Source organism: Parus major, chromosome 23 (assembly GCF_001522545.3).
Source record: "Parus major isolate Abel chromosome 23, Parus_major1.1, whole genome shotgun sequence".
Classification (NCBI taxonomy): domain Eukaryota; kingdom Metazoa; phylum Chordata; class Aves; order Passeriformes; family Paridae; genus Parus; species Parus major.
This window is the reverse complement of record NC_031791.1, coordinates 4,491,388-4,517,450: the sequence shown is the minus strand read 5'-3', so window position 1 is coordinate 4,517,450 and position 26,063 is coordinate 4,491,388. Positions and strand designations below refer to the sequence as shown.

General features: G+C 37.3%; 1 protein-coding gene across 1 annotated transcript; it reads left to right on the top strand.

The window, feature by feature from the left end:
* Positions 1-283: 283 nt before the first annotated feature.
* Positions 284-25,291, top strand: HNRNPR (heterogeneous nuclear ribonucleoprotein R). The gene is made up of 11 exons (XM_015649227.3): positions 284-299; positions 5,804-5,969; positions 8,255-8,373; positions 8,796-8,903; positions 9,430-9,543; positions 13,934-14,110; positions 16,021-16,156; positions 17,225-17,430; positions 18,132-18,281; positions 20,356-20,477; positions 20,655-25,291. Exons 2-11 carry the CDS (start codon positions 5,813-5,815, stop codon positions 21,265-21,267), a joined length of 1,902 nt encoding a protein of 633 aa, XP_015504713.1. The 5' UTR covers positions 284-299; positions 5,804-5,812; the 3' UTR covers positions 21,268-25,291.
* Positions 25,292-26,063: the final 772 nt, after the last annotated feature.

Genomic DNA, 26,063 nt, shown 5'->3' with positions numbered 1-26,063 from the left:
GCATGTGACGGGCGGCCGGGACGCGCCTCTCCTGGGGCTGTGGGTCGGGTCGGGTCCCTGCTCGGTCCCTCCGGGCTTTTAAAGCCGCACTAGCCCCGGTGGTTGCGGTTGTGCCCGGTCCGCTCTGCCTGCGGGCACAGAAGAACGCTCTCAGCTGCAAATGTGTCGCTGTCGCAGCGCGCCCTTAGATCTTAGGTTAGGTAGCGCATAATGTAGTAGAGCCGGGAGGGACAGCTGCACCCACCCGCAGCGCTCGGGTCTCCGCTTCCTACTTCCATTGAGGGAAAAACGCTTGTCAGGTACTTAAAGGAGAAACTTTCCGAAGTTTTGTTGTTAAGACATTGTTTTTCTTACATTAACTTTTGTCAAAAGTCTTTATTAAATCTTGAAAAGTTTTGCTTAAACGCGTCATTATTGCAAATACTTTAAAAATACTTTGTTTATTCGGTCTGAGCAGCCTTGTTCCCTGTCAGTTTTTGAACATGCTACTTAAGTACATAAGCTGTGCTGGACTACTCGTTTTGAAACAGTGTGTTGGGTTCCCTTTTCCACGTTAATGACTCTAAAGGATCCCACTGGCACTTCGTGCTGCAAAGGACATTAGTGCTCATGAAGCTGGTGCTTTGGTTTTTTGATTGTTTTTTTCTTCCTTCGAGACTACACTTAAACACAGTTTTTTGGTTTTGTTTTTTACTTGTAAAAATAACATAATGAATTTTGCATCTCACAGCGTAAGGTTTTTGTAACCTATACAAAATGTAGTGTTTGTGAGCGAGCAGTGTGTGCTTGATAATTTGCTATCCTTGAAATTCCCACAAGTATTACATGTCCTTACCTTTCAGTTTTTCTGTCTAGGTGATGAACACTGTTGAAATAATAATACTCGAGGCTCCTCAAATTCCTAGTTTAGTCAAAAATCCCAATACTCCCTGCTTTGTTAGGCAGACATCTGCAAAATTCTTTGAGGCTAAATTCTTCAGAACAAAGCTAATTTTTGTTGAAGTGTTTCTTGGAACTGGAGTACCAGGATTGTTGTTTGGTACAACCCAGACTACCAACTAAGCTATGAATAGCCAACTCCAGTGAGAAATGAGTATGGGCAAGCTTTATGGTTTAGGTTAGCAAAACATAGGAGCTGTTAGTGCAGTCAGTGTTTTTTAATGGCACTGATGGGCACGTGGCTAACCTGCTGTGCTAAAGTCATCTCCCAGTCATAGTTGAGTGGGTACTGAGGCAGAGTTTGTTTCTCTGTGGGCTGTGCTGGTCTCTTGCTTAGTATCATGCTGGAGGTTCTCAGATTTTTCTAAGAGGCTGTGGAGTGAGCAAGGCTGAGCTGGAGAAGTGAGGGTGCTGGCTGCATTTTGGCTTACAGGTAGTGAGAAATCCTGGCTACTGTGTAAAGGTCTTCAGGCTGTGATGACTTCAAAATAAGGTTTCTTGTAATTCATGCTAAGAAACACTTAGCATATCATAATTAAGCTATTAAAATGTGCTTTCTGTGATTGGATAAGCTAAGGTATAAAAGAAATGGCTATAATGCCTTCATGTACACAATAAAGGGCCCGCCCTTTTGTACATGCCTGCATGTACAGAAATGTTTTTGGACAAGTGAGGTTTTAATAAAACCCCAGTTCGGTCTTTAAATGTGAATTCTTGTTTTTCCCCCCCACTTGTATGTTTATCTTCCTTGCTTGACAAGAACCTTCTTGAAGTGTGAGGCATAACTATAGGGACTGCATTTGTTTTCTTGTGGTCAGTTAAAACCAAACAGATGTCCCCCAAACTTCCTTCAGTGTTATTTTTAACATGGTTTAACTTAACTGCTCAATACAGATAATATATTGGTTAGGAGGAGTAGCAACATAAACAAATGGAATGACTTTGGTGCAGTGTTTTTATGTGTGCATTACTTGGCTTCCTGTGCACCTGAGCTAAACAAGTTCCATTCCTGCATGAAACTTAAATTCAGCAGCAAAACCGGTATTGATATATAATCATTGTGAAGTTCATTATGGTTGTTTGAGATATTGTCCTTTTGCCAGAATTTTTCTGTTCCTTCTCAATTAAGCTGTTCCTAAGCATGTTTTGAGTTAACTAGACTGAATTTATAATTAATTGGATGGAGTTATACTTAGATAGTCTGTAGGTGGCAACCTCTGTTTAGAGGCATGTTATAAGATAAAGAGAATAGTAACATCATGGCTACTTAACCAATGATTGTCAGATTAAGGCTTGATCAGGTATCTCTTTCTAAGATGCTATACACTGTTAGGACCACACCTCTGTTAATTTTTTTGTTTTTTAGAAATATAAACTAATTGAGCTCTTTGAGTTATGAAACACTGGAAGCACCTGTAGTTTTAACTTCCTACTTGTCGTATGAGAGCTTAAAAAAGAGGCTAACAACTTTGTAAATCACTCTCAAGATGCAGGAATTTTGGATGAAAGATAGCAAACAGCTAAAACCATGCTTTATATCATTAAGTATTTACAGTCTTCAGAAAAGTATTGTTTGCAACAAAAGTGTGAAACTTGGAACAAAACCGTTCCTGGTATGCAGTTAGGAGGTGGTGAGGCACCAGTGAGAATTCTCCTTGCCTATGTAAAATTGCCCCCCATGTCTGTTAATTTCTTCTGCTGATTTGGTAAGCATGGTTTTATGTACACTGCTCTAAATTAATCAATTTATGCATGTTTCAAAAACAAATACATATCCCACATGTACTTATATACATAATTCTTTATTTATAATCCACCTGATTCAACAGTCTCCCTCTTTTCTAGCTATTTTAAAGTCTGATTTAATACAGATGAAAAACTGAATGTATGTGGGTGCTCCTCTGCATGGCCTGTCCTGTCATAGGCTGAGTCACATGGACACACTGCGCTTGCAAACAGAGTGAGCTCTCCTCTTTAACATGCTTTTAGTATTTTTTAGAGCAGGATAAAAGTGTTAAAGTAATCATTGCGTGTTTTAACTACTAGATAAAATTAAGTTAAAAATATTTTTCTTGTTAGCTACAACCAATTGATGTTACCTTGAGGGAGAGCTAAATAGTGTTTTTCAGCTATGAGTTACACCCACGTATCTCTGCTGAACTCAGAGGGAAGATTCAGTGTTATAAGAGATGCAGTTTTGCTTGTTGGTGATTGCTGTGGAAGAAAAGTCAATTTAATCTCAGATTTCAGACCAAGCTTGCCAAGCCATTAGGGGATCTATTGCTATATCTGTGAGAAGAAATGTATAGCTTCTGGAGGTTCTTGGTACCTGAATATTTTGGCAGCTTTCAGATTTTCCTACACTATATTTCTTTAATTAATTTCCTGTCACACAAACTTAATTTAAAAGAAATAGCTAAAACTTGAGCACCCAAACTGAACATGCATTGCATTTGATTTTAGTTCTTTATGAAGATACAAATTCTTCAGCAAAAATAAACAATACAGCTAGTGAATTACAAAGCTGACTATTAATTTAAATTACCTAAAAAGCCTACTTTAAGAAGCCTTTGAGCTGTGATGATGTGTAGTAATCTGTTTCGTAGGGTTAAATATTGCTCCCCACACTGGTGTATGCTTGTGGTCAAGCCTAATGTCTTTTTGTGCAGCGAATTTTGCCTGTCAGAAGTTTGAGTCGCTGTACTCCAGAGGAGGTGTTTCTACCTGGGCACAGCATAGCATGTCAATCTTTTGTTCACTTATAGGCAACACTGAAAAAAGTGTTAAACTTTTGGGTATGTGCCACTTGGGTTATCAAAAAACTGTCCTTGAGTGTCACCATAAGCTCTTGTAGTTCAGAAGGTCCCAGTAATTGCTTCCAGTAAATTTTCTGTATTTATGTGTTGCTATAGCCTCTTAGTTCATGGTAGTTTGGTTTGTTTCTTTTATTTTTCTTTTCCTGTGTACAGAGAAGACAGTATATGTGTAATTAAATGATTTTATAAGAGAGTAGAAAGGTGAACACAAAAATGCCCTCCTCTTTATATCTTTTTTGTGTGTTTCAGCTTGTGAGTTTTTGAGAAGAGGGGTTAAGCATGGTACTGTACCCAAAGCATTTTTGGTGTAACTAAACCCCCTCTACCCTGCACTGTTTCAAATTTGAGATCTTGCCGAGTTTGTCTAGCAAGCAGTCGTGTAGCTGAGTTTTGCCTTGTGTGATGTTCATAACCTATAGAAAATTGATGTTCATTAGTGTTTTGATAGTTAATACCTGTAAGGATAGGTTAGCATTATTGTAACTTTAGGTAGCATTTTTTTTTCTTCTGTAATTAAGCTATAGTTGCTTTTAAGTAAACTGAAAGTGATTTTGTCAAATAACAGAATGTGTGTGTGTATTTATATATTCCATGTAGCTATGGAAAACTTCCTTTCTTTTCCACATTAATGGCTCAAAAAAGTGCTATCTGACAGAAACAGTGTGAGGCTGCTTTAGATGTCTCTAAAATTGCCCTTTAAGATAAGACAGCCTGAGTAAAATCATAACTGTCTGAAGAAAAATGATTTGGTTCTTTTCTTCCCTTGCTCTAGCTTGCAGATCTTCATAGGATATCTTCCAACCAGTTCATGAGATGTAGTCTGGAAGGGCTGGGCGTTCAAGGAACTGTTAGTGGTGTGCTTTTACTTGGAGACTTGTTTTGCAGCGTAGTAAATAGCTTGAGGCCTCAGCAATTTTTCAAAAAACCTGTTCTTGAATCATCTTCATACCTGTATTCCAGTACTTAATTGCATTGCTCCAGCCATGCTGCATTGTCTACCTGGTTATCATTTCGCTGCTGCTCATCAACTTCTGCCCTATCATTTAAAGCCTGAGGCTTTTTTCATTTCTGAACCTAACAGCTGATCATCCTTATGTTCTCTGCCGGGTAGTTGAATTGTCTCTTGTCAGCCTTTTTATTTGAAAGCACTGAATATCAGCTGGCTGGCTAATTGGGAAATTGAAACAGTCTTTAATGAATTGGGCAAAGCCCACTGGAATTGTCTGAGAAGATAGTTGTGCATTTTTTGGTGCACGTATTTGGAATCAGTTTGTTAATTCTGAAAGCAAGTACTTTTATTAATATTAAGAACTGAAGATGCTGCAGTCATGCCTTCCTTTTAAACCAATAAGGTATATACTATTGAAATAGTAGCTGTGATTTGTACAGCTCCTATTTGAGGGAAACTGAAAGCATGGAAACTGTTGCGTTGCAGCTTCAAATGACAATGTCCATCAAAGTGCAATTTTTCTCTTTCTGTCCTTGAGTTCTGACAGCGTCGTGAGAAAGCGTGTGGCTAGTCTTGTGCAGCATGTTGGGTTTGAAGGAAGACATGGCGACAAGCCAAGCAAGTGGAAATAAGTATTAACAAAAAACAAGTATTAACATTTTTATACCTTAAGCTACTCTGCAGGGTTATGTGTTCTCTACATTTTAAACAATTGTTTTAAAAGTAGCAGAATGGGAAATGGAAATAGCACTAGATCTTCTGAGTCTTTGCTGAAGGATGTTACTGCCGTGTCCCCATACATTCTAGCTGCTATGGTAACCAGTTAATGACAATCAGTAGATGGAGTTTAGACATTGTTATGTACATGAAGTACATTTAAAAAAAGTTATGTAAATTCTTCCATGTACATTTTCCACAGTATTAAGGGTTGTACTTTCTTTTGAAACTTAGATCAGCTGCATCCAAAAAGTATTAAATAAAACTTGATTCAGGTGATTTTGCAGCATGTATACAAATTAGTTTAGATAAATCATGCATTGTCCTACAAACTAGTTATTTCTGGCTTATTGTAATATAGCTCCTGAATTTTTTCCAGCAGCATAATAAAATGGCTAATCAGGTGAATGGTAATGCGGTACAGTTAAAAGAAGAGGAAGAACCAATGGATACTTCCAGTGTAACTCACACAGAACACTACAAGACACTGATAGAGGCAGGCCTCCCACAGAAGGTGGCAGAGAGACTTGATGAAATATTTCAGACAGGTATAATATGCATTTCTTGTTTCTGATTGGTTATGAAAGTGAGGGCATACCATTTTCAAATTTTTATAGATTAAGATTTAAAAATTCATTGTTTTTGATCTGTGTAGCTCTGAATGTTTTGCTACTTTGATTTCCCTAAAGGCAAATTGGGTTTGACATTGACTAATTACTTGACACATCCTTGGAGTTGTATATGATATCTTAGTTGCTTTAGGGCACAGAGCACTAGTTTCTTAGACATCAAATGAAGATGTATGTTTCCACATACTAAACTGTACATTTTTTTTTTCTTTAGTCCGAATCATCATTTTGCTTTTATGTTTCTACTGTCACTGTCACAGTGATTCTAAAACACTCAAAGGCTGGATAGGTGACTTAGTGAAGGAAGCAACTAGCTTGTCTTGCCTGGGACTACATTTGAATTGAGTCTGCCTGTGGATTTTTTGTTCTCTCCAGTTTTGAGTGGACAGTTTAATCCATGTTGGTTATTACACTGAAATGTTCAGCCTGACACTAACAAAGTTGAGGACTAAGCTATCTAGCAACTCGAATAATACCTTGCTGGTAGCAAGTGGTCTCTGCAACTTCTAAAGAGGTTTCTTTATATACAGAGGTTTCCTGTTTTGTTTTTACAACCACCCTATTTTATCTTACAGAGAGAGGCTTTCTTTTCCTTTTTAGAATGTGTTCTGTGAACAGATTTACAAGAAGCAGTAGAACTGCTCTATGTGCTTACCTTGAATGCCTGGGTGGCGAGATGACAGTTTTTGTTGAAAAGAGTTAAAATTACACTGATCAAGTGAAGGCAGTTCAAAGTCAATACCTTATCAATCCTCAGTGTGAAACTGGCTCATGTGGGTGATGTCTTTTGGAAGTCATTCACAGTGAGCTTTCTTCAAGCCTTTGCCAGCTTTTATTGGCTATAGAGATACATTTTCCAACTGTGGGTCATGATGATGTGCACTTGATGGTCTGAGAGAAGGTGTAAATAAATACCTGGGCAGAGGAACTCGTGGGGTTCTAACATGTGTTGCAGTTAGGTTGTGTTGTGAGGAGTTCTTAAGGAATTTGAAAGCTTTTCAGCCCAGAACCTGACTACCAAATATAATTCCACTGCATGAGTAACCTGAAAACATTTATTTACACTTCATTAATGCCACTGAAGATGTTTGCATTGTGGAGGGGTTTGCCAGTGAAGCAGACTAGTTTTGACACTTGAGCTAAATTTGGGGTTGAATTTAGCAATTTTTTTATCTGCCGAAGTCTTCTATGAAAAAATACAGGTGCCTTCCAATATGCAGGATCACTTCTGAAATGTAGTCCTTGGGCTTGGCACTACTGTGCATTTTCAAAATCAAGTAGCAGTGAAATAATCTGTGTATTTTCAACATCAAGCTTTTGCAAAGTGTGTGGAGTTTTTGGTATTTGTCCTAAATTTGGATGTATGATTTTAAAAGTGTAAATCTCAGTCTACATGTCTGACTCCACAACTGATGCAAGTGGATTACAAAAGGAAAAAAAAAAAAAAAACCTTGTAAAGATCCTTAAAAAGAAAATGCTTCAGAACTGGTCCAATGTTTCTTGGGGGAGTCTGTACCTGTAAAATTAACATTAGCTTTTTCGGGTACATAGCAGGGCTCAAAATAATACCTTTTTGAATTCTGGCTCTTGGAACTGCATAGAGCAACAAAATTAGTTTAAAAAACACCAAACACTGTTTAAGATACACATGAAATCACTGACTCCTGGCTTTTTGAAGCTGGAGGAAAGAATGAACGAATAATTTTTGCTTCCTAATATTTTGTGGGGTAGAGCTTCCTAGGTATCATCAGTTGGGTAGCTCCTTTTTCCCATACAATAGGATACTTGTAATGTTCACCTGTCAGTTTACTCTAGAACAGCTCAGTTTGAGAGAAGGAAGTGTGGAACTTAAAATGAGGGCTAGATGAACAAAATTCAAATTACTAAAAGTGAGCCAGAGTTCATTGTTTCAGACCCTGGTGTGTAATACTGCTTTTATGCAGCAGATTGCATGCCTGAATGCTAGAAAACTGTTACACATGGAATATAATCTTGCACATCAGTTAGGGTTTAGGTATATACATTTTAATTTAACTTTTTCATTGTACCCATATTCTTTCATATACTTGTGTAGGAATATATAATTAAATGTATAATTCTGTTGCTATGGAATGTAACTTTTTGGCTTTAAAAGCAAAGTGCATAGTTCTTAGTTTGTATGAAATTCAATAGAAATCTGTAACTTCTTTATCTTTAACTTTTAGGCTTGGTAGCTTATGTCGATCTTGATGAAAGAGCAATTGATGCTCTTAGGGAATTTAATGAAGAAGGAGCCCTCTCTGTATTACAGCAATTTAAAGAAAGTGACCTGTCGCATGTACAGGTAAGGTGAGAGCCCCAGGAGTGTGAGCACATAAGTATAAATAGTGTCCTGGCACTACTGGCAGGAGAGTTGTAACTTAGAAATTTACTGATGTTGCTGTATTATATTTCAAACCCAAATAACAAGTCTATTAAAAATTGCCTTAAAGGTGTAGGTATTTGAGCACAAAGCAAAAGATCCCAGATAATAAAAATATGCGTGCAATAGAGAAAATAGGTTAAAATGCTGTTTAAAATATAATGACTTTTTCAATCTGACAAGTTTATTCAATTAATTATTGTGTTTTCATGAAGGATTCTTTTGACATTTGATTTATTGCATTGGCTTGAAGTAGTGACTTCATGGTATGGATTGTAAGATTCGGTGGTTTCCCAGGGCTTGTCATACACACAATTGAATTATTTTGTAAATTGTATCTACAGAACAAAAGTGCATTTTTATGTGGAGTTATGAAGACCTACAGGCAAAGAGAGAAACAAGGCAGCAAAGTACAGGAATCAACGAAGGGACCAGATGAAGCAAAGATTAAGGTAACACTGAGAGATGCTGATTATTCTGTACTAGCTGATACATTACTTGTACATGGACTGAATATGAACTTAAAAAGCATCAGTACCACCTGGATAAGTATATTCACACTTGGCTTTAAAGAAGTGTATGTATGATGGAGATTCTATAGGGAAGGGTTGTTGCATGTTGGAAATGCAGCTCTTTGTCATCACACAGTTGCCAAAATTGTCTCAGTTGTTCGGTGTTCTGCACTTCGGTTGTTCGGTGTTCTGGGATGTGACATATAAAATGGAAAATAAGAGAAAAGACAAATAAATTTTTTATAGCAACCTTGTAATATACAACAAATGTTGTTCTTTATGATAGCTTTTTAAACCCACAAAACAACAGGGTTTTTTGTAGGTTCTGTCTCTTCATATATACCTTATCAAGTGTGGCAGGGAGCACATAAAGAATTGCTCATCTTGGAATGCTTTTTTGTGTTCTGTAGATTTTATCGCACTGCCCTCTCTCTTGTAAGTAGTCTGACTGTTTTTTTCTTTTCAGGCTTTGCTAGAGCGGACTGGTTACACTTTGGATGTAACTACAGGACAGAGGAAATATGGGGGTCCTCCTCCAGATACTGTATATTCTGGTGTTCAGCCTGGCATTGGAACAGAGGTTGGTATATACAGACAAATCTGATAATTGCTTGATATACTTATGCAAACTCATAAATAGGAAATATTTGTAAATAAACTATATTGCAAGTTTAATGTATTTTAGAGGAAAATATCCTTATGTGTATGTCTTAATCAGTCTTTCTTACTCCTCAGTATTCTGAAAAAGACAGGAAGATAGGTTAAAGTGGAGAAAAAAGAGGTGGAATATACTAAGAAAGGCTATACAAATTTTTTTATAATTAAATCATCAGACTTCATGTTTCATCATAAAGTTTATAGTCCGTCTTTTGAAAAGTGACCATGGATGCATGAGTAGGTAACATGTGACTTCAAGATGTTTACAAGAAATGGAATTTAAGCAATACTGGCTTGGTTTCATGTAATGTGCTAAAAATGAAAAAGACTTGGGTGTTGTATGAAGGTACTTACATAAAAAATTTTGAGCTAAGATTAGCAATAGTTAAGGATTTGTATATTTGCTTTTGTTTCAATCTATATGAAAAAATACTTGATGATTTTATGGACCAATAGTGAAACTAGCACAACTACTGAAAAGAGACCATGTAGCTTCAGGTTTTTGGTTTTATTTTTTTTATCTCTGCATTTAGGAAGGTGACTTAGAGGTTGTGGACCAGCTTAGTGATGTTGCCAGGGTGATTATGTGATGTATAAAGTTATTTAATTGCACCATGTCTCACTGACATAAAGAAGCATCTTTTTACTGAGAGGGTGGTCAGACATTGAACAGGCTTCCTAGAGAGGTGGTGGGTGCCCCAGGTCTGTCAGGGTTTAGGAGCATTTGGACAGTGCTTCTAATAGCATGATTTACCTTTTGGTCAGCCCTGAAGTGGAAAAGCCACTGGACTGGCTGATCATTGTAGGTCCCTTCGTACAGTGAGCTACTCTCATGACTGACAGTCCTCAACTACTGCTCTTAAGTATATTGTCCAGTGATGGTTTGGCTCTTAAGGAGTTCACAGGAAAAGTTAGGGGCCATAAATTCAGCTGCACTTTCATACTATGAAGAGTATGTTTTTATATTTCTAAGTTTCCTGAAGCTAGGACAAGTAACTTGTGGAAACTCCCTTAGTGGAAATATTTCTGACTTGAATCAGCTTTAGAAGCAATAGCAAACCCCAGCCAGCTAGTTCCAGAAATGATGCCTCTACCAAATGAATGTATTGCTGGCATTTTGTGGGATTTAAGCACTGATTACTGACTTAGACATGCTGTTTGGTTTGACAGCCTGAGATACTGAATATGTTGCTGAAACTGGTGTATGTTCTATGAAATGTAGACTTTAGCTCCTGCTGTTGAGCTCTGAGGCATAACAATCAATTTAAACAGGATCCTAGGATGTGGTAGAGCATGTTTGCACATAAGTGATGAGATCATTGTGGGCACTTTATGCCACAATGACACAGATGGGGTTTTGGTTTTTTGTGGGGGTTTTTGTTTCCTTTTTTTCTTAAGCTTTTGAGAACCACTTTTTGTTTGTTTCTGACACTTCTAATTATATAGTAGCATATATGCTCCTTTTCCAATGTTAGGGATAAAAAAAAATTAAGAAGTATTACTTTGGATTGTGACAGTGCATTTTTTCTGTCTGAAACTTAATTAAATCGTACTGAATCTCTTGTAGCTTGTGTCAGCTCAGATACATTGATGCAGAACTGTCACTCATGTGACAATAATGGCAAACATTGTGTTCTTGAGGATACCCAAGTACTGTTACTGATTCGAAGATGTGTACTAGGTAGACTTCTTTCTCTCTAAGGTTCATCAGGCCTTTCTAATGTAAATATCTGTACACCAACTAATTTTTAAAACATAAAGTGGAATTAATTGCATGTTAATTGTAGCTTTAGCTCTCAAGACATAGGTGAATATCTTGAGAGCTAAAGCTGCATTATGCAATAAAATATTAATAAACTGTCATGGGAAGCAGTCCCATGTATTTCTTTGAAGGGGATCAGCTTTAGGAGCAGTTGGTTTTTTTTGGAATGTGATTCTGTAGACAAATAATGAAGATAAGGTTACAGCTGTGCAGGTTTTAAGGAAGAAAAGAATGGGAATAGGATTTCTTATATAATGTGTTATTTTGTATTTCCATAATATTATATTATACACTATACTATTATATATATTATATAATACTATATAATACAGTATTCTATAGTATTACTAGAATATAATGTTTCTTTTACTGATGGACTTGCTGCTCCACTGTAGTATTTTGCTTATAGTGAGGTCACATGATGTTGATGCTATGTATTTGGGGTGTGTATTGATGAGAATAAAAGCAGTTATTTGGGTATTTGCTTCTCTCATTACACTCAGTTTGTCCTTTGCATTTGCACACATTGATAACTGCTTATCCATAGGGGCTTGTGCATTGCTCCTTTGTTACGCTTTAAATTTCTACTACCTTTGTTTCTCTGCCTTTTCGTACCTCATGTTACACCTGCTGTTCTTTTTAAAGTTAAAAGATAGTTGGAAGAGTTTCAAGGACTTTAACATGTTTTTTCTTTTTTCCTTCCAAAGGACGAAGTCTAGTCTTTAAGCAATTATTTGGAAATTTAAGGTTATGTTTGAACCTGTGCATCTTCCTAGCAAGCTGTGAGCAAACTTAGGTTTGGTTATGAAAATGCTTGAACTGTGTATTTCTTCACTTAGCTATTCTTCAAGGTTCTTGTCCCTAGCAGGTTGTTTTGTAATACATGCTCAACACTTTAAATACTGTCACACTGCTGCATGTCTGATACAGGAGTTCTTTCAGAGATTTTTCTATAAACCACCATACTGGATTTGAGAATGGTCAATCTCCTTAATGTCTTTCAATTTATAGATAAGTTTTCCATTCTTTGAGATGCTGAAGCTCTTGCGTTTATTGTCAAGAAGATGTCAAGAAGTATCACAGTAAGGATGATTTCTAAAGGGAATGTTAATATTCCATGAAGGAAAATTAATTCAGTAGTGGTGGTAAATAATTAGAATGAATCCTTGAACTGAAAAATGATAACTGATGCATGTAACTTCTCAATCTCTGCTTAGGTCTGTGTGCTCTATGCTGATTGAGATTTTGTCTTTAAAAGCTGGAAATGAGTTAGAATTAAGTGTTTTAGACGTAATGACCTATCTAGAGGAATACCTTGAGCTTTCTAGGGAGAGAGTGGGGAAAACCTTTTGGCTCTGCCATTAAACTTTCACCTAGTGTGATAAATCAGATCCTCTTTTTTCCCCAATAAGTAATGTTCAGTCAACATTCACACTGAACTGACAAGCTTTTAAGAAATGTTCTGGAAAGTGAATTTCAGGAATATCTGTGTAACATTACATATCTAGAAGTTCTACCTTGTTCTGTGTTCTTCAAGTTAGTCATGTTCTCCTCATGAGTTTGTTATATGCATGCTTACATGGGCATGCTGAGTGTCATTAGTTCTGAAATTCTGCTATGCCTTCAGTGTGAGGTACAATTATGACAAGGCCTTACTGAGAAGGGAAATGTTGACTTGTGGCTTTTTTTTCTACAAAGAAGTTAAAATAATATATTATTTACTATTATTACATCTATTACTATATAATAATATATATAAATATGACATATAGTATTATAATGCATTATTTATTTATTTAGATCTTAATGGATTCTTGGAATATGTGTTTGTATTAACAAGGAAGAGGCTTTTAAAGTTCAGAGGAGAGCTGCAGTGATTAAACAACTGGGAGGATCTTTCTAGGGATCTCAGCTAAAGATATTAGCTCCTTAACAAAACTTAACCCAAGTTAATTTTAAGGAACAAAACCACATGACCTTGCAGGTTTGCTTAAGTAAATATTAAACATTCAGTTGGTGGAAGCTGAAACAAATGCAGATAAGAAACAAGAGTACAGTATATAGTAAAAGTGGAAAACATGCATCAAGCAATTAAATGGAAATTATTATTAGTAAATTATTTTTCCATCTCTGTGACTTTCCAAGGAAGATTAAAGAGTTACTTGAAAATACTGCAAGAGCAAGGAAGTGCTTGGCCTGCTTTAAGATATGATACCCAATTAAATGGTCTCTAAGGTCTTAGCTTTTAATTGCCAAAATTAATACCAGGTAAGAACCATTTATCTCTTCAGCAGGGGAAATTCACAGCCTTTTCAATATAAATAACAAATCCAGGATTTCTATGTGTAAAACCTCATACAAATGGCAGGAGGATTAGAACACTTGGGACATACAATAACATCAGCTGTCATGAAGACTGCACTGGTGACTGCAATGTTTCTGCTCTGCTGGTTTATCTGCATTGTTCTTCCTTTCCCAGCAATTTTCAAGTGTTAAAAAGAAGCTTGTATTTCTGAAAAAGCTTTGTTTCAAGTATCTTCTTCCTTTTTAGGTTTTTGTTGGTAAAATTCCCCGAGACCTTTATGAAGATGAATTGGTACCACTCTTTGAGAAAGCTGGTCCAATTTGGGATCTGCGTCTCATGATGGATCCTCTTTCTGGTCAAAACAGAGGTTATGCTTTCATTACCTTTTGTAGTAAAGATGCAGCACAAGAAGCAGTCAAACTGGTGAGTTAACTTAATTCCAGACAGGTCAAAACAAAGCAAACAGAAAACATATTGGTAATTTCTTAAATAATGAAGTCTTTAAAGCATCCATTGACAGACTCAAAATTTTACTTTTTTAAAAATTGCCTCCTGATTTCATTGGTAAGTACAGATACTTAAAATTTACAAGCCTGTTATTTGTTGTACTTCACTGTGGGGGATCAGAGTACTTAGGTAATTGTTAGGAGCCTACTTGATTCCAGCTAGAAAATACATTTTTGAAGCTTCAGTGTGTTTTAAGTTTCATCACCCTTTCTACTGTAAAGAGTTAACTGGAGATGCCTTGTTTAGCTGCTGATGCCATGGAGGAGATCTCTGAGTTAGTTCCTTCAGTTGTTTCCAGTGGCCTTTTTTTCTTTCCAGTCATGCAGTTTCACTGCTCACTGTTTGGAAGCTGACATGCATGCACCTAGGCAGTTTGGGATAAGACATGGAGCAATAGGGGATTAAAGGGTGAGACAGCAGTCTGATTGGGGTCTTGCCTCTGCCTGAGAGGAAGAAGTAGAATTAGGCAGATTGGGGTTTATCTCCCAAGATTTTGAATATGGGTATGAAATACTGTGTGTACTTTGAACCAAAACAGGTCAAATGGCTAATCTCAATTGCTTTAGTGGAATTCAGCTCATCCTGAATGAGAGATGAAGATGAGGGATAAAGATAAAATCTGAACACCTTGGTTAAGCTGGTGGGAGCAGGGAAACCTGAAACCTGGAGAAACGTAAAAGCAGTTAAAACCACGTGGGCCTTTTCCTTGTGTCAGCAAGGCACCAGTGGGAGTTGGATTGATTGTAAGCAACATGGCTTTGCGTAAGACACAATGTGAAAAGCAGATTGAGGTTAATAAGTTCATGGCACCAGAACAAAAAGCTTTGCTGTGTTAGGAATCACTTAAGTATGTGAAGCAAATTTCTGAAATGATTTTGTCTTCCTTGGAGTGATCTTGTTTGATAGTCTGTGGTACCTTAGGATTTTTCTAGAATATGAAGGAGGTTCCTGAAGGTATTGCTGTCATTTTTAGGGCTTATGTATCAGCTGGAATTAGAATGGCTAAAAACCTGCTTTTAAAGAATTGCATGCAATTTTCAGAAGCTGGCTTATGATAAAACATCCATCCTCTTTGCTGTGTTTGAAAATCCTGACTAAAACAAAGACTATGTCCATCTTTTTTTTGTTGTTGTTTGTTGTTTTTTAAGGCTGAATTCTTGTACCTTTAAGGGCCTATTGGGCGTCTTGGTTTTCACAGTAATCCAGCTGTGGGTACAGCCATGAAACAGTGGACTAGATTTTTTTTTAATGGAAATTTTAAATCTTGACAGTAAAATTTTTTAATCCTATCATATACAAAGACAAAACTTGCCTGCTATTGGGGATGGGGTAGAAGCCAGGTCACAGAGTGATTTAGACTGTTGATTGTCTTGGCAAACCTTTTCAGTGTTCAAAGCTATCCAAGGAAAGAGGAAGAGCTCCCTGTATCTTTAATGCCATGTATTTGCTTACTGATAACAGCAGCAGCAGTTGACTGACAGCAGAGGAAGTAGTAACCAGTTGCTAGAAAGCTCTTTCAAGTCTGAGATAAACAGTAGGTGAATTTGTATATGGTCCCATGTTGTTACTGCACTGTTACTGCAGGTTTTTTGTAGCTTTCCATTCAACAGGACTTTTCAAGTTTGTTGAAATCCTAAGCTTGGCACTGTTCTTCCAAGTGAATGCCAACACAAAAACAGCTGTTCTAGGAATTCTCTTGCAGTGCCAATTCAATATGCTATGTGTAAAAGTAGTAAACAATGAAGATAATACCTGATTTTATGATTTGGGGATATTTTTATGCATAGTATTGTGGATAAAGCAAATGAATGGCTTTGTTTTTTCAGTGTGACAACTATGAAATCCGTCCTGGAAAGCACCTTGGAGTATGCATCTCCGTGGCAAACAACAGGTTATTTGTTGGGTCAATTCCAAAGAACAAAACTAAGGAGAACATATTGGAAGAGTTTGGTAAAGTCACAGGTAAGACTTAATGAGTCCCAGAATACCATTTAGCCTCTGTTTTATAGGTCTAGTTATTTGACTGATGTGTTCAGGTATCGTTTAAATTATTTTCAAGTTGGATTCCAAGTTTGATTTTGTTAGAAGTTTTACATATGTACTATATCTTAAGGTGAAGTGTAAAGAGACTCGTGATTGTTAAATGAATGATAATGTAACTTTACAATTAGAGACACAAACAACTCAAATGAAGTCAGGAAAACCAGCACACATGAGCTCAGTAAAAAATGGAGGTCCCAATTCTGTTACTTGTTTTAGCTTTCTGTTGAAGGCTCTGCATTTGTTACTGGATCTACAGGAGGTACTGCTGTCAACATGGAGAAGTTTTTTGGCAAATGTATTCCTGAGCAGTGAAGGGACGGAGGGAATACTAAACTGGTTTAGAGGGAATATTATTAGAGAAATAGTTTATAACAGACTAATTTTTGTCCCAGGTTTTCAGCATTCTCCAATATGTGCAGCAAGTAGGAAGAAAAGAAGTCAGCTCATCACTGAAAGGGTGCTTCTGCTTTAGATAAGAGATTGAGTCACTTGCTCTTGTTCCTGTAGGAGAGCTTTAACCTCATGCTTCTTTTTTAGGATTGCTATTTATAAGTATTTCAGGGAAGTGGTGAAAACAGAAGGTGAATATTCATTTAGTTCTCTCTCCTCTTTTTGGAGAGATGTGGAAGATGTTCCTTCTAGGTTCTGCAGGAGGCAGGGGAGAGGTCATGTGCTAGTGCTGGCTGCCTTTCAAAGATGTAAAAATGATTTAAAAAGTATAGAAAACTTAAACTGTGTGAGTTGCTGGGTTTGATGTTTTGCAGAGCCTAATTGTGAGGTAAGTTTGTTCTGTAGAATTTCACTTGCTAGGTGATGTGTTTCTGGGTAAATTGGATGGATATCTATTTGTTTTGCTTTTCTTGTGCTCCCACTCCCTTTCAGGTGTAAAATTCAAATTCACTACAAAACACAAGTGAAGGCATTTTAGGCTAGACTCTAGATTTTTTCTTTCCTTTTGAAGCTCAGTACTAAAGATCTGTTTTTCAGAGGGTTTGGTGGATGTAATTTTGTATCATCAACCTGATGATAAAAAGAAGAATCGAGGATTCTGCTTCTTGGAATATGAGGATCACAAGTCAGCAGCACAAGCTCGCCGACGCCTGATGAGTGGGAAAGTAAAAGTCTGGGGAAATGTTGTTACAGTGGAATGGGCTGATCCAGTAGAGGAACCTGATCCAGAAGTCATGGCGAAGGTCAGTAAAGACTTCACTGGATGCTCTTGTGCTTTGTGAGGAATTTCTTTATGCCACAGTAACAAAGATTTGTTCCAGCTGAACAAGGCTAGTTTTGAGGCACAAAAAGCAATTAGAGGGCATTTTCACAGTAAGCTGTGCAAATGGTGTGGTGTGAGCACTGCGGAGGAGTTGCCATTGGAAGATGTTGGAAGTGTTCTGTTACTTACTGCTGTTAACATCTAAACTAGTCCTGTGCAGGGTTATCCTGCTGGATTGGCACGTCAGGCTGTGCATTTTCTGCTTTAGCTGTAATCAGTACCAGGTAGGTGTTGTGTAAAACTATTTTCCAGAGTGACATGAAGGTGAAGTTCAGTGTGGGGAATGATGTGCACTTTATCCCAGTGTTTTGGGGTAACTCTTTGCTGTCCTTGAGGTCTGTTACTAAAATTTTGCTGGGATTTGTAGCATCCCAGAAGCAGAAAATCAAAGTTGGATATTCTTCTGGTTATGGAAGGGAACTGTGGAAGGAGAGAAGTTGTAGAAACTTCATGCAGGTAACTACAAGGCACTTTTTTTTTTTTCCTTTCATTTTTTAACAGATACAGAATTAGTAAAGTTACTCTAATTTCTTAATGCAACAAGAAAGGGAATAATATCTTTGTAGTTTCCTTTGAGGTTTGACTTATAAAGATTACAGCTTTGTTTCATTTTTTCACCAGGTTAAAGTTTTATTTGTAAGAAACTTGGCCACTACTGTGACAGAAGAAATTCTTGAGAAATCGTTTTCTGAATTTGGAAAGCTGGAAAGAGTAAAGAAGTTGAAGGATTATGCGTTTGTTCATTTTGAGGACAGAGGTGCAGCAGTGAAGGTAGGTTGATTATTCTTTCCTTGCTAAGTTGGTGTGAGCACTTTATTTTGTATGAATGGTTTTAAGAAATTTCTTTACAGTAAATACTTCAGTAAGACAAACCGTAGAGCCCATTTAATAAGGTTCCCATTGTGAGAATTTTAATGCTAATAATTTTGTTCCTATGATTTCAGTAGCTAGGAGGATGTGAAACTTGAAAGGACAAAACTGTAGCAAGTTAACAAGTAGACTGGAAAAGAGGTGTAGAGCAATGCAGGAGAGTCTAGAGAAGAGGATAAAAAAAAGATCAACCTAGACAATTTTTCTGAGGAAACACTGGCAGAAGGTATCAGTTGTCTCTCAAAGACCCCTGTTTAAAGGCTCTGTGTAGTTTTGGAGTGACAAAAATATCAAATAGAAAGTGGGAGGTAATTAAAAAATGCTTTGTGAAGGAGAGGAGAATGGTGTTGGCAGCTCTTTAAGCATTACCTGTTTTTAACTCTGCATGTACCCGAGCTTTCTTCTCAATGACTTGTTAAATATTGAAGATCATTATTGTAAGCTTCAGAGGGCTCTTCCTTTGTGTCCATGAGCTGTTGAGAAGGTCATTAGTATCTTCTGTCTGTGCTTCAGTGTATTGAATTCTGTGAAAATTACTCCCATCTGTTTTTTAAATCCTTGGTTCATGGGGGAAGAAGGCAAGTAGGAAGTGGTTTTTACATTTGTGAGTCTTGAAGCAGATATGTTGTATGTGGTGTATGCAGCTACATGGACAGTTCAAAGACTCTGTACATGATCTTATTAATGATTTTATAGCCATTTAATTGCTTAGGCAATTAAATTAATTTTACTACACCCAAGATTAGGTTTTAGAATACTCTTGAGTATGGCCTTACGATGAATATCACTCTTACATAACAAGGTTGAAGTTGGTTTGGATAGGTTTAGACCATGTCTGAGGGAGGACAAGAAATTGTTGAAACAAGGGGTAAGTCAGCAACACCTCTGGATGTGGTGTAGCATGTCTGTAAACACCCTCCAGCCCCTTCCGAGTACAATTACCTGCTAAATGCTCTGTTAGATTTCAGCAACTGAAAACTTGTAGCAGTTAAGAAAAAGACAGATCAAATGCATCATTAATGCTCATCTCCAGCTGCAAACTGCCACATCTGGCCCATGTGACTGCTTCATGGCCACTAAATTGGCTTATGAACTTCATGAGATATTTTGGTGTGTGGGTGTGTTTTGGCTTTCAGTGAGATTGTTATGGTATTTATGTGTGGAATGCATGGAACTGGCTGATTGATTCAGGTGTCTACTAATTTTCATACCTTCTTGGAAATAAATTGCCATAATTTCTAATGCTTTTGAGCCATGTAGCTGTAGAGACACATAGGGTCTTCATTAATGTAAATCTTAATAACCAAAAAAGTTTAATACAAAGCAGATGATACCTTCAGGTGAGGAGCTGGGGGTCTAGTCCTGATTGTACTTTATGTACTAAGTTCTCTTTGTGGGTGCATTTGATAATAAAAAATTGCACATTAATTTTCTGGAGGATTCAGGGCTTGCTTGATGAGATCACCAGGTTTCAGTAATCTTTTTTGGTTTTTTCTCCTCAAATATGTATCCTCAAGAAGTACTTGATTTGCTCAGTCACTTGACTCACATTCAGCTACCTGGGAACCCCAAATGTAACAGTTCTTTCTCTTGTATGCATATGCTCTACCAGGCTTATAAATGTCAGTGTGAGTAGTGAGAACTTGTGTATTTCTGAAAGGTTTCCAGGAGATAAAGGAACATAAAAACTGATGATCTGACTTTATAAAAATAATGCTTAATATGATTTAATCCTCTTTTTTAATCTTATGATATAAAGAGAATTTTTTTAAAAGAAATACTGCTTCCCTGTAACTGGTGAATAAAGTGGGACTTGGAAAAGTGATGTGCAACATTCTGTTTATGTAGCACAAAGGCAAAGCACAAGGCATAGCTCAGCCTGGAGCAGCCCAACTGTCTGGTTTCTTGCAGTAAGTTTTAGTTTCCTTTTGAAGGAAAAAAAAATTTAGTTATTTTTCTTTTAATTTTTATACAGGCTATGAATGAAATGAATGGGAAAGAGATAGAAGGGGAAGAAATTGAAATAGTATTAGCAAAGCCACCGGATAAGAAAAGGAAAGAACGTCAGGCTGCCAGACAGGCCTCCCGGAGCACTGCGTGAGTGTCACCCTCGCACCGTGGTAATGCTGCACAGTGAAGTTGGGCCGGTTTAGAAGAACCTGAGTGACTTGACTTTCTTTCATGTTGTGTATTGTTAATCAACAAGGGCAAATGTATACTGTACTTTGGGTGGATTTTGGAGGTAAATAATTCTGTGTTTCTTTTTCTTACCAGGTATGAAGACTATTATTACTACCCTCCGCCTCGCATGCCACCTCCTATTAGAGGCCGAGGCCGTGGAGGAAGAGGTGGATATGGCTATCCCCCAGATTACTATGGCTATGAAGATTATTATGATGATTACTATGGCTATGACTATCATGACTACCGTGGTGGCTACGAAGATCCCTATTACGGCTATGATGATGGCTATGCTATAAGAGGAAGAGGAGGAGGAGGAAGGGGTGGGAGAGGTGCCCCTCCACCACCTAGGGGGCGGGGAGCACCACCACCAAGAGGTAGAGCTGGCTACTCACAGAGGGGGGCACCCATGGGACCGCCGAGAGGAGCCAGGGGGGGGAGAGGGGGCCCTGCGCAGCAGCAGAGAGGACGCGGTGCTCGTGGAGCCAGGGGCAACCGTGGGGGCAACGTAGGAGGCAAGAGAAAGGCAGATGGGTACAACCAACCTGATTCCAAGCGCCGTCAGACCAACAACCAGCAGAATTGGGGCTCCCAACCCATCGCTCAGCAGCCGCTCCAGCAAGGTGGTGACTATGCCGGTAACTATGGTTACAATAATGACAACCAGGAATTTTATCAGGATACTTATGGGCAACAGTGGAAGTAGACAAGTGAGGAGGGATTAAGAATATTGGAAACATAGAATTGGCTATAGCTCTACATCTTTCAAAAAAAAAAAAAAAAAAATTGGCTTAATGTTTCATCCTTCAGTAGCGATTGGCTGCCATTTGTATTGGGCTGAAGAATCACTCTATTGTGTATATACTCGAGTCTCTTAGTTTTCTTTTTTCATAAACGCACTTGGACATTACTGGGCTTGCAGAATTCCTGAACTCCATATGGGGTTTCAGTGCTTTTATCATTTTAGGCTTCATTTTAGCAGTTTAAAAGCAGGAATGGCACACTGTTCAATCATGATTTTGCAGAACCTCTGGTTTTGGACAGTTTCTTCTTTTTCCTTTTTTTTTTATTTTTAATTTTTTTTTTTGGATTTGGGATAGACTACATAGGAGTATGCTGTACATAAAAGTAAAAGCTAGTGCTTTGTCTTAGTAGTTTTAAGAAATTACAACAAATTAAGTTTTCTTGTATTGAAAATAACATGATTGTATGTTTTGCATTCCTAGAAGTAGGATAACTGTGTTTTTAAATTGTTATAACTTCACACCTTTTTGAAAATCTGCCCTACAAAATTTGTTTGGCTTAAAACGTCAAAGCCGTGGCAATTTGTTCCTTGATGTGATTGTATTTCCAATTTCTTGTTCATGTAAGATTTCAATAAAACTCAAAAATCTATTCAAAACATTACCTATTTCAAATTCAATTGTGTCCTAAAACATTATTTCATTGGTAATTCTTGTGAAAAATACTGTTTTCAAAGTATAACTGCCTATGTGAGTGATCAAATTTGTGCAAAATTTCCTGTGCTTTCCAGCATGTAGCACTGTGGACATCAGACTGAAAACTAGGAGAAATTGCAGACAGCCCAAAAGGCACTCACTGTTTAATTGCTGGTCAATAATTTATCAGCATCCAATTTTGAAACTTTTTTTTTTCCTATTTAAAAGTGTTGAATTGTATCCAAGCATTCACAGAGATCAAATTTAAATATAAGTCTTCTAATGTAAAGTGGAGAAGGAAGCAGATCCTACAGTGGTGTTAATTTTGTTCCTTTGATGATGTCCTGTGGAGTCCCTGTGGAGGCTGTTCTGGTAGGATCCAGCCTTATTGTATAACTGAGCATACAAACACACAGGGAAATTATTTTGATCTCAAGCATCTTAGTCTAATCTGAAATAATATTTGACTAGGAATCAGAATTACAACTTGGGTGCTGTGGCACGCTAAGCTAACCTCTTGCTATGGATAACACAAATGTACTCTCCAGATTCTGCTTATTTCTATCTTGACATTTTAATTTGATGTTCTGCCATGATGAACAATTTGCCTTAGAATTCTCCTGCCTTATAATAAAGGCTGTTAAAAAGTTTAAGACTTTATCTTTTGAGGGCATTGCTAGCTACATTATATTATGTGTTGCTTTGACCCTTGTCTTGGACATTCCCAGATGTCAATTTTAACTGGCAAATCATGACATTACTCTTCTGTTGCATCTAAGCCATTCTGTACCCCAATGAAGAACATTTGCTTCTCAAGAAAAGAGAGAAACAAACGGATTTATACTTTCTCTAAAGAAAACTATTGCCGGACTTCTAAATATCCAAATCCAATACATTGCTCATACTTGATTTACAGCATTCCAAACACAGACTATTGAGGAAGTTAAACTTCAGTGGTCATACTCCTCCCTTTGTCTTCTATTCCTGTCTGGTGTCTCAAGTGTGTTATGTCAGAATATACCCAGTAAGATGAGTCTCCCCACACTGCTATGGATCTGGAATGGGATTGCAGGGTTTGAGTTGTGACCTGAATCGAAGATGTCTTTATCTCCTTCTCAGAAATGGGTTTGCCCATGTCAGGCTCTTCCAATTAATAGAATTGGTCATAAGTAGCTTAAAAGTTCTTCTAAAAAAATCAGTATCTAGTATGTTGGGGTTTGGGGTTATTTTTCCCCACTTCATAAAGTTAATGGGGCCAAGTCATGTCCTTCCTGTTTCTTACCTGAACAGTGAACTCAGAGGGCTATTGCCTGAGTATACACTTCAGGCTTTGGCTTGTGATAACGATCTGGTTCGTAAATCTGTTTTAACACAAAAGTTTTGCTGCCCTATCTGTATGACTTTCTGGTAGTTCTACAGCTCTTGTAGTGCCTAGCAGAACCCTGTAGTCCCAATAAGTACTGGCTTTTCAGTATTCATTGTAAAGGGGATCTAGTGCAAGGAGCTTAATTGGAATCCCATTTCAAGTCCTCTCCATTCCATCTTGGAAGAAGGTAGTTTTCCCATATTGCACATGTTAGCCTAGGAGAGGTGAGGTGCTAGTAAATCCTGTGGGGGGTGTGGGGCGGAAGTGAAACACCTCAGTTATAGTGATTACAAAACAGCTGAGAAAGAAAAAAGTTAAAATTGTCTTCCTCAATTCCTAAGGCTGAATCTTGTATTTACTTCTGCCCAAATCACCATTTATGCTAGTAAATACGAGGAGTGAGCTATGCATTTTTATAATTGAAAATCATAACAATTAAACTCAGTAGAAGTTTATATTTACAAGAAATAACAAGTTCTTTGATTTATGTGGTTTATGGCTTCTCAAATTCACCTTTTAAATTTGCAGCAGTACTTTTATTTAGTCTTTAGATAAGGGGTGCTACAGCTTACTCGAATAGTGGTGTGTGCTGAACTTGAAGAACTTAATGAAAAGATGAAAAAAAATTATCAAGCAAAGATATTATAGTACAGTGGAAAACTCATGCCTGACTCAAGGGAAGAAATTCTCAGCACAATTTTGACATCTAGTTAAAAAATAAAATTAAATTTACTCTTGTGCATTTCTTTTGATTGTTTCTTTAGTATAACTTAGCAAAGATCCTCTATAATATGTTGAAAATGGATTTCAACTTACACACCAATATTCAGCTTCTATGTCCTGCTGGCATTGGAGGAGGAGCCATGAAATGGAGTTTTAATAATCATTTGATCACTCATTTATAGCAGTTGTTTAAATGTCTGTATTGATAAGGTGTTTGACTTAAGAAGCAAGTTACCAGATTCCTAGCAGTTCCAAAACATGAGCAAAATACTTTTATAGCTACTGTGTTATTATATACTTAATTTCACTTTATTAACAAGTCAGTTTACTAAACTCAACTTATAATTTTACTATTTCATTCAGCATAGTTTGCATTTTTTCAAAGTGTTAAAGGTTTAATTTTTTTCTAGCAATTGTTTAAGTCTCAGCTTCTGTAGTCTGATTATTAAAGAATGACAACTGCATTGCTTAAACCTTTCCAAAATAAACTCGAAGTAGAAGATCACCGCATGATTTTGGTGACTCTGTATAAAAACCTGACCATTTTTTGTCCCTTCTATGTTTGGACATTAAGCCCATTTCTGTAATTTGAACTACACAGAAAAAAAAAACAAACCAGAGGGCACTCTTATTATAAGGCTAGGAGGGAAATAAATGTTAAGTGCTGAACAAAAAGTCTTAAATGTCTCAAAAATATTTGGTGCCAAGACCTATAGACCCTACTGAATGAATGTATTTTCAGCAAGACTTAATTGTTATCCAGAAATGCTGGTGGCCCATCCATAGAACAGCAAGGACCTATCCTAGAAATCTGTCATCAGCAATCTTTGATCATGCATGACTTGAGGTGGAGTATGTGTGTGATTAAGGATTGCTGGTATGGTGGATGTTGTCAGTGGAATTCTGTCACTCATGTGAACTACGTGAGTAGCTCAGAGCCTTATAGAAAGAGTGTACCACATTGTGTTCCTGTTTTTTCTAAAGCAACAACAAAAAAAAAGAAGTTAGAGCTTCTGTTAACTTAGAATTTGAACGAAGCTGTTGTAGTCTATTGGCTTAAATTGTTCTTTTGAAACCCAGAGCAGTTTTGTTGAGCATGTGTTGGTTGATAAAATGTGTAGAGTAGGGAGAAAAAAAAATCACTTGTACTAAAGGGGAACCATAAGTTTTTGGTCTCATTCAAATAAAATAGTCAAGGTGGATCTGCGATACTTGGTTATTGATCAGGAATTTCTGAAATTTTAGAACAGGAGAATCCCCCTGAAGAAGTGTTTTAACATCTTGGAGGTTACCAGAAGCTCTGAAAGACAGTTCAGAATATATTTTCTGATGTCCAGAAATCTGCAAGTGTCAATTTTGTATTTTAACTCCTTCCTTTTACCTGACTATCAGGGAAGCGTGATTGAGGCTGACCTGACATGTCATGATGTCGACTTGCTAGGTGGGGTTCGCAGGGGACATAAACCTTGGAGTTATCGGTAAGACAACTTTCTTTCTCATTTCCTTCAGTAAGGTGAAAGGGTTGGTGTGGGAGGAGGGAGGATATGAGCTCCACAGACCTGAGCACTGGAATAGCTTTCAAAATCTGTCATTACCATGGAGAGATTGCAATCGTGGAAGGTAAAGGTTGAGGTTAAATTTGTCCATGTTCAAGAGAGGTGTGCCATAGGTTCTTGGAATTAATTTGAAAATAAAGATGACTTGCACTTCAGAAGAAAGGTGGATGCTCTTTTAGGGGTGCTGGAAGCATAAAACATTTTGAATATTTAAATTTTTCCTCTCTAATTAAATCCAGGTATGGGTTGGATTTCTTTCCCCAACTGTGAAAAAGCAAAGAATTTGCAGCACACTTCTTCAAAGCTTAAGAATGCTGTTAAGAAATGTGTCCAAGTAGATCTCTGGAAAATAATAAAATTTTGCCTTGGAAATAAGAAAACTGGCATATCATGACTTTGCATCATTTACATATTGAAC

What these genes read in the sequence shown, in the direction of transcription:
- HNRNPR (XM_015649227.3), top strand. Translation starts at nt 5,813, where the DNA reads ATGGCTAATCAGGTGAATGGTAATGCGGTACAGTTAAAAGAAGAGGAA. An exon ending in AGCCTGGCATTGGAACAGAG is followed by an intron (nt 9,544 to 13,933) that starts GTTGGTATATAC and finishes CTTCCTTTTTAG; the next exon opens with GTTTTTGTTGGTAAAATTCC. An exon ending in CAGGCCTCCCGGAGCACTGC is followed by an intron (nt 20,478 to 20,654) that starts GTGAGTGTCACC and finishes TTTTCTTACCAG; the next exon opens with GTATGAAGACTATTATTACT.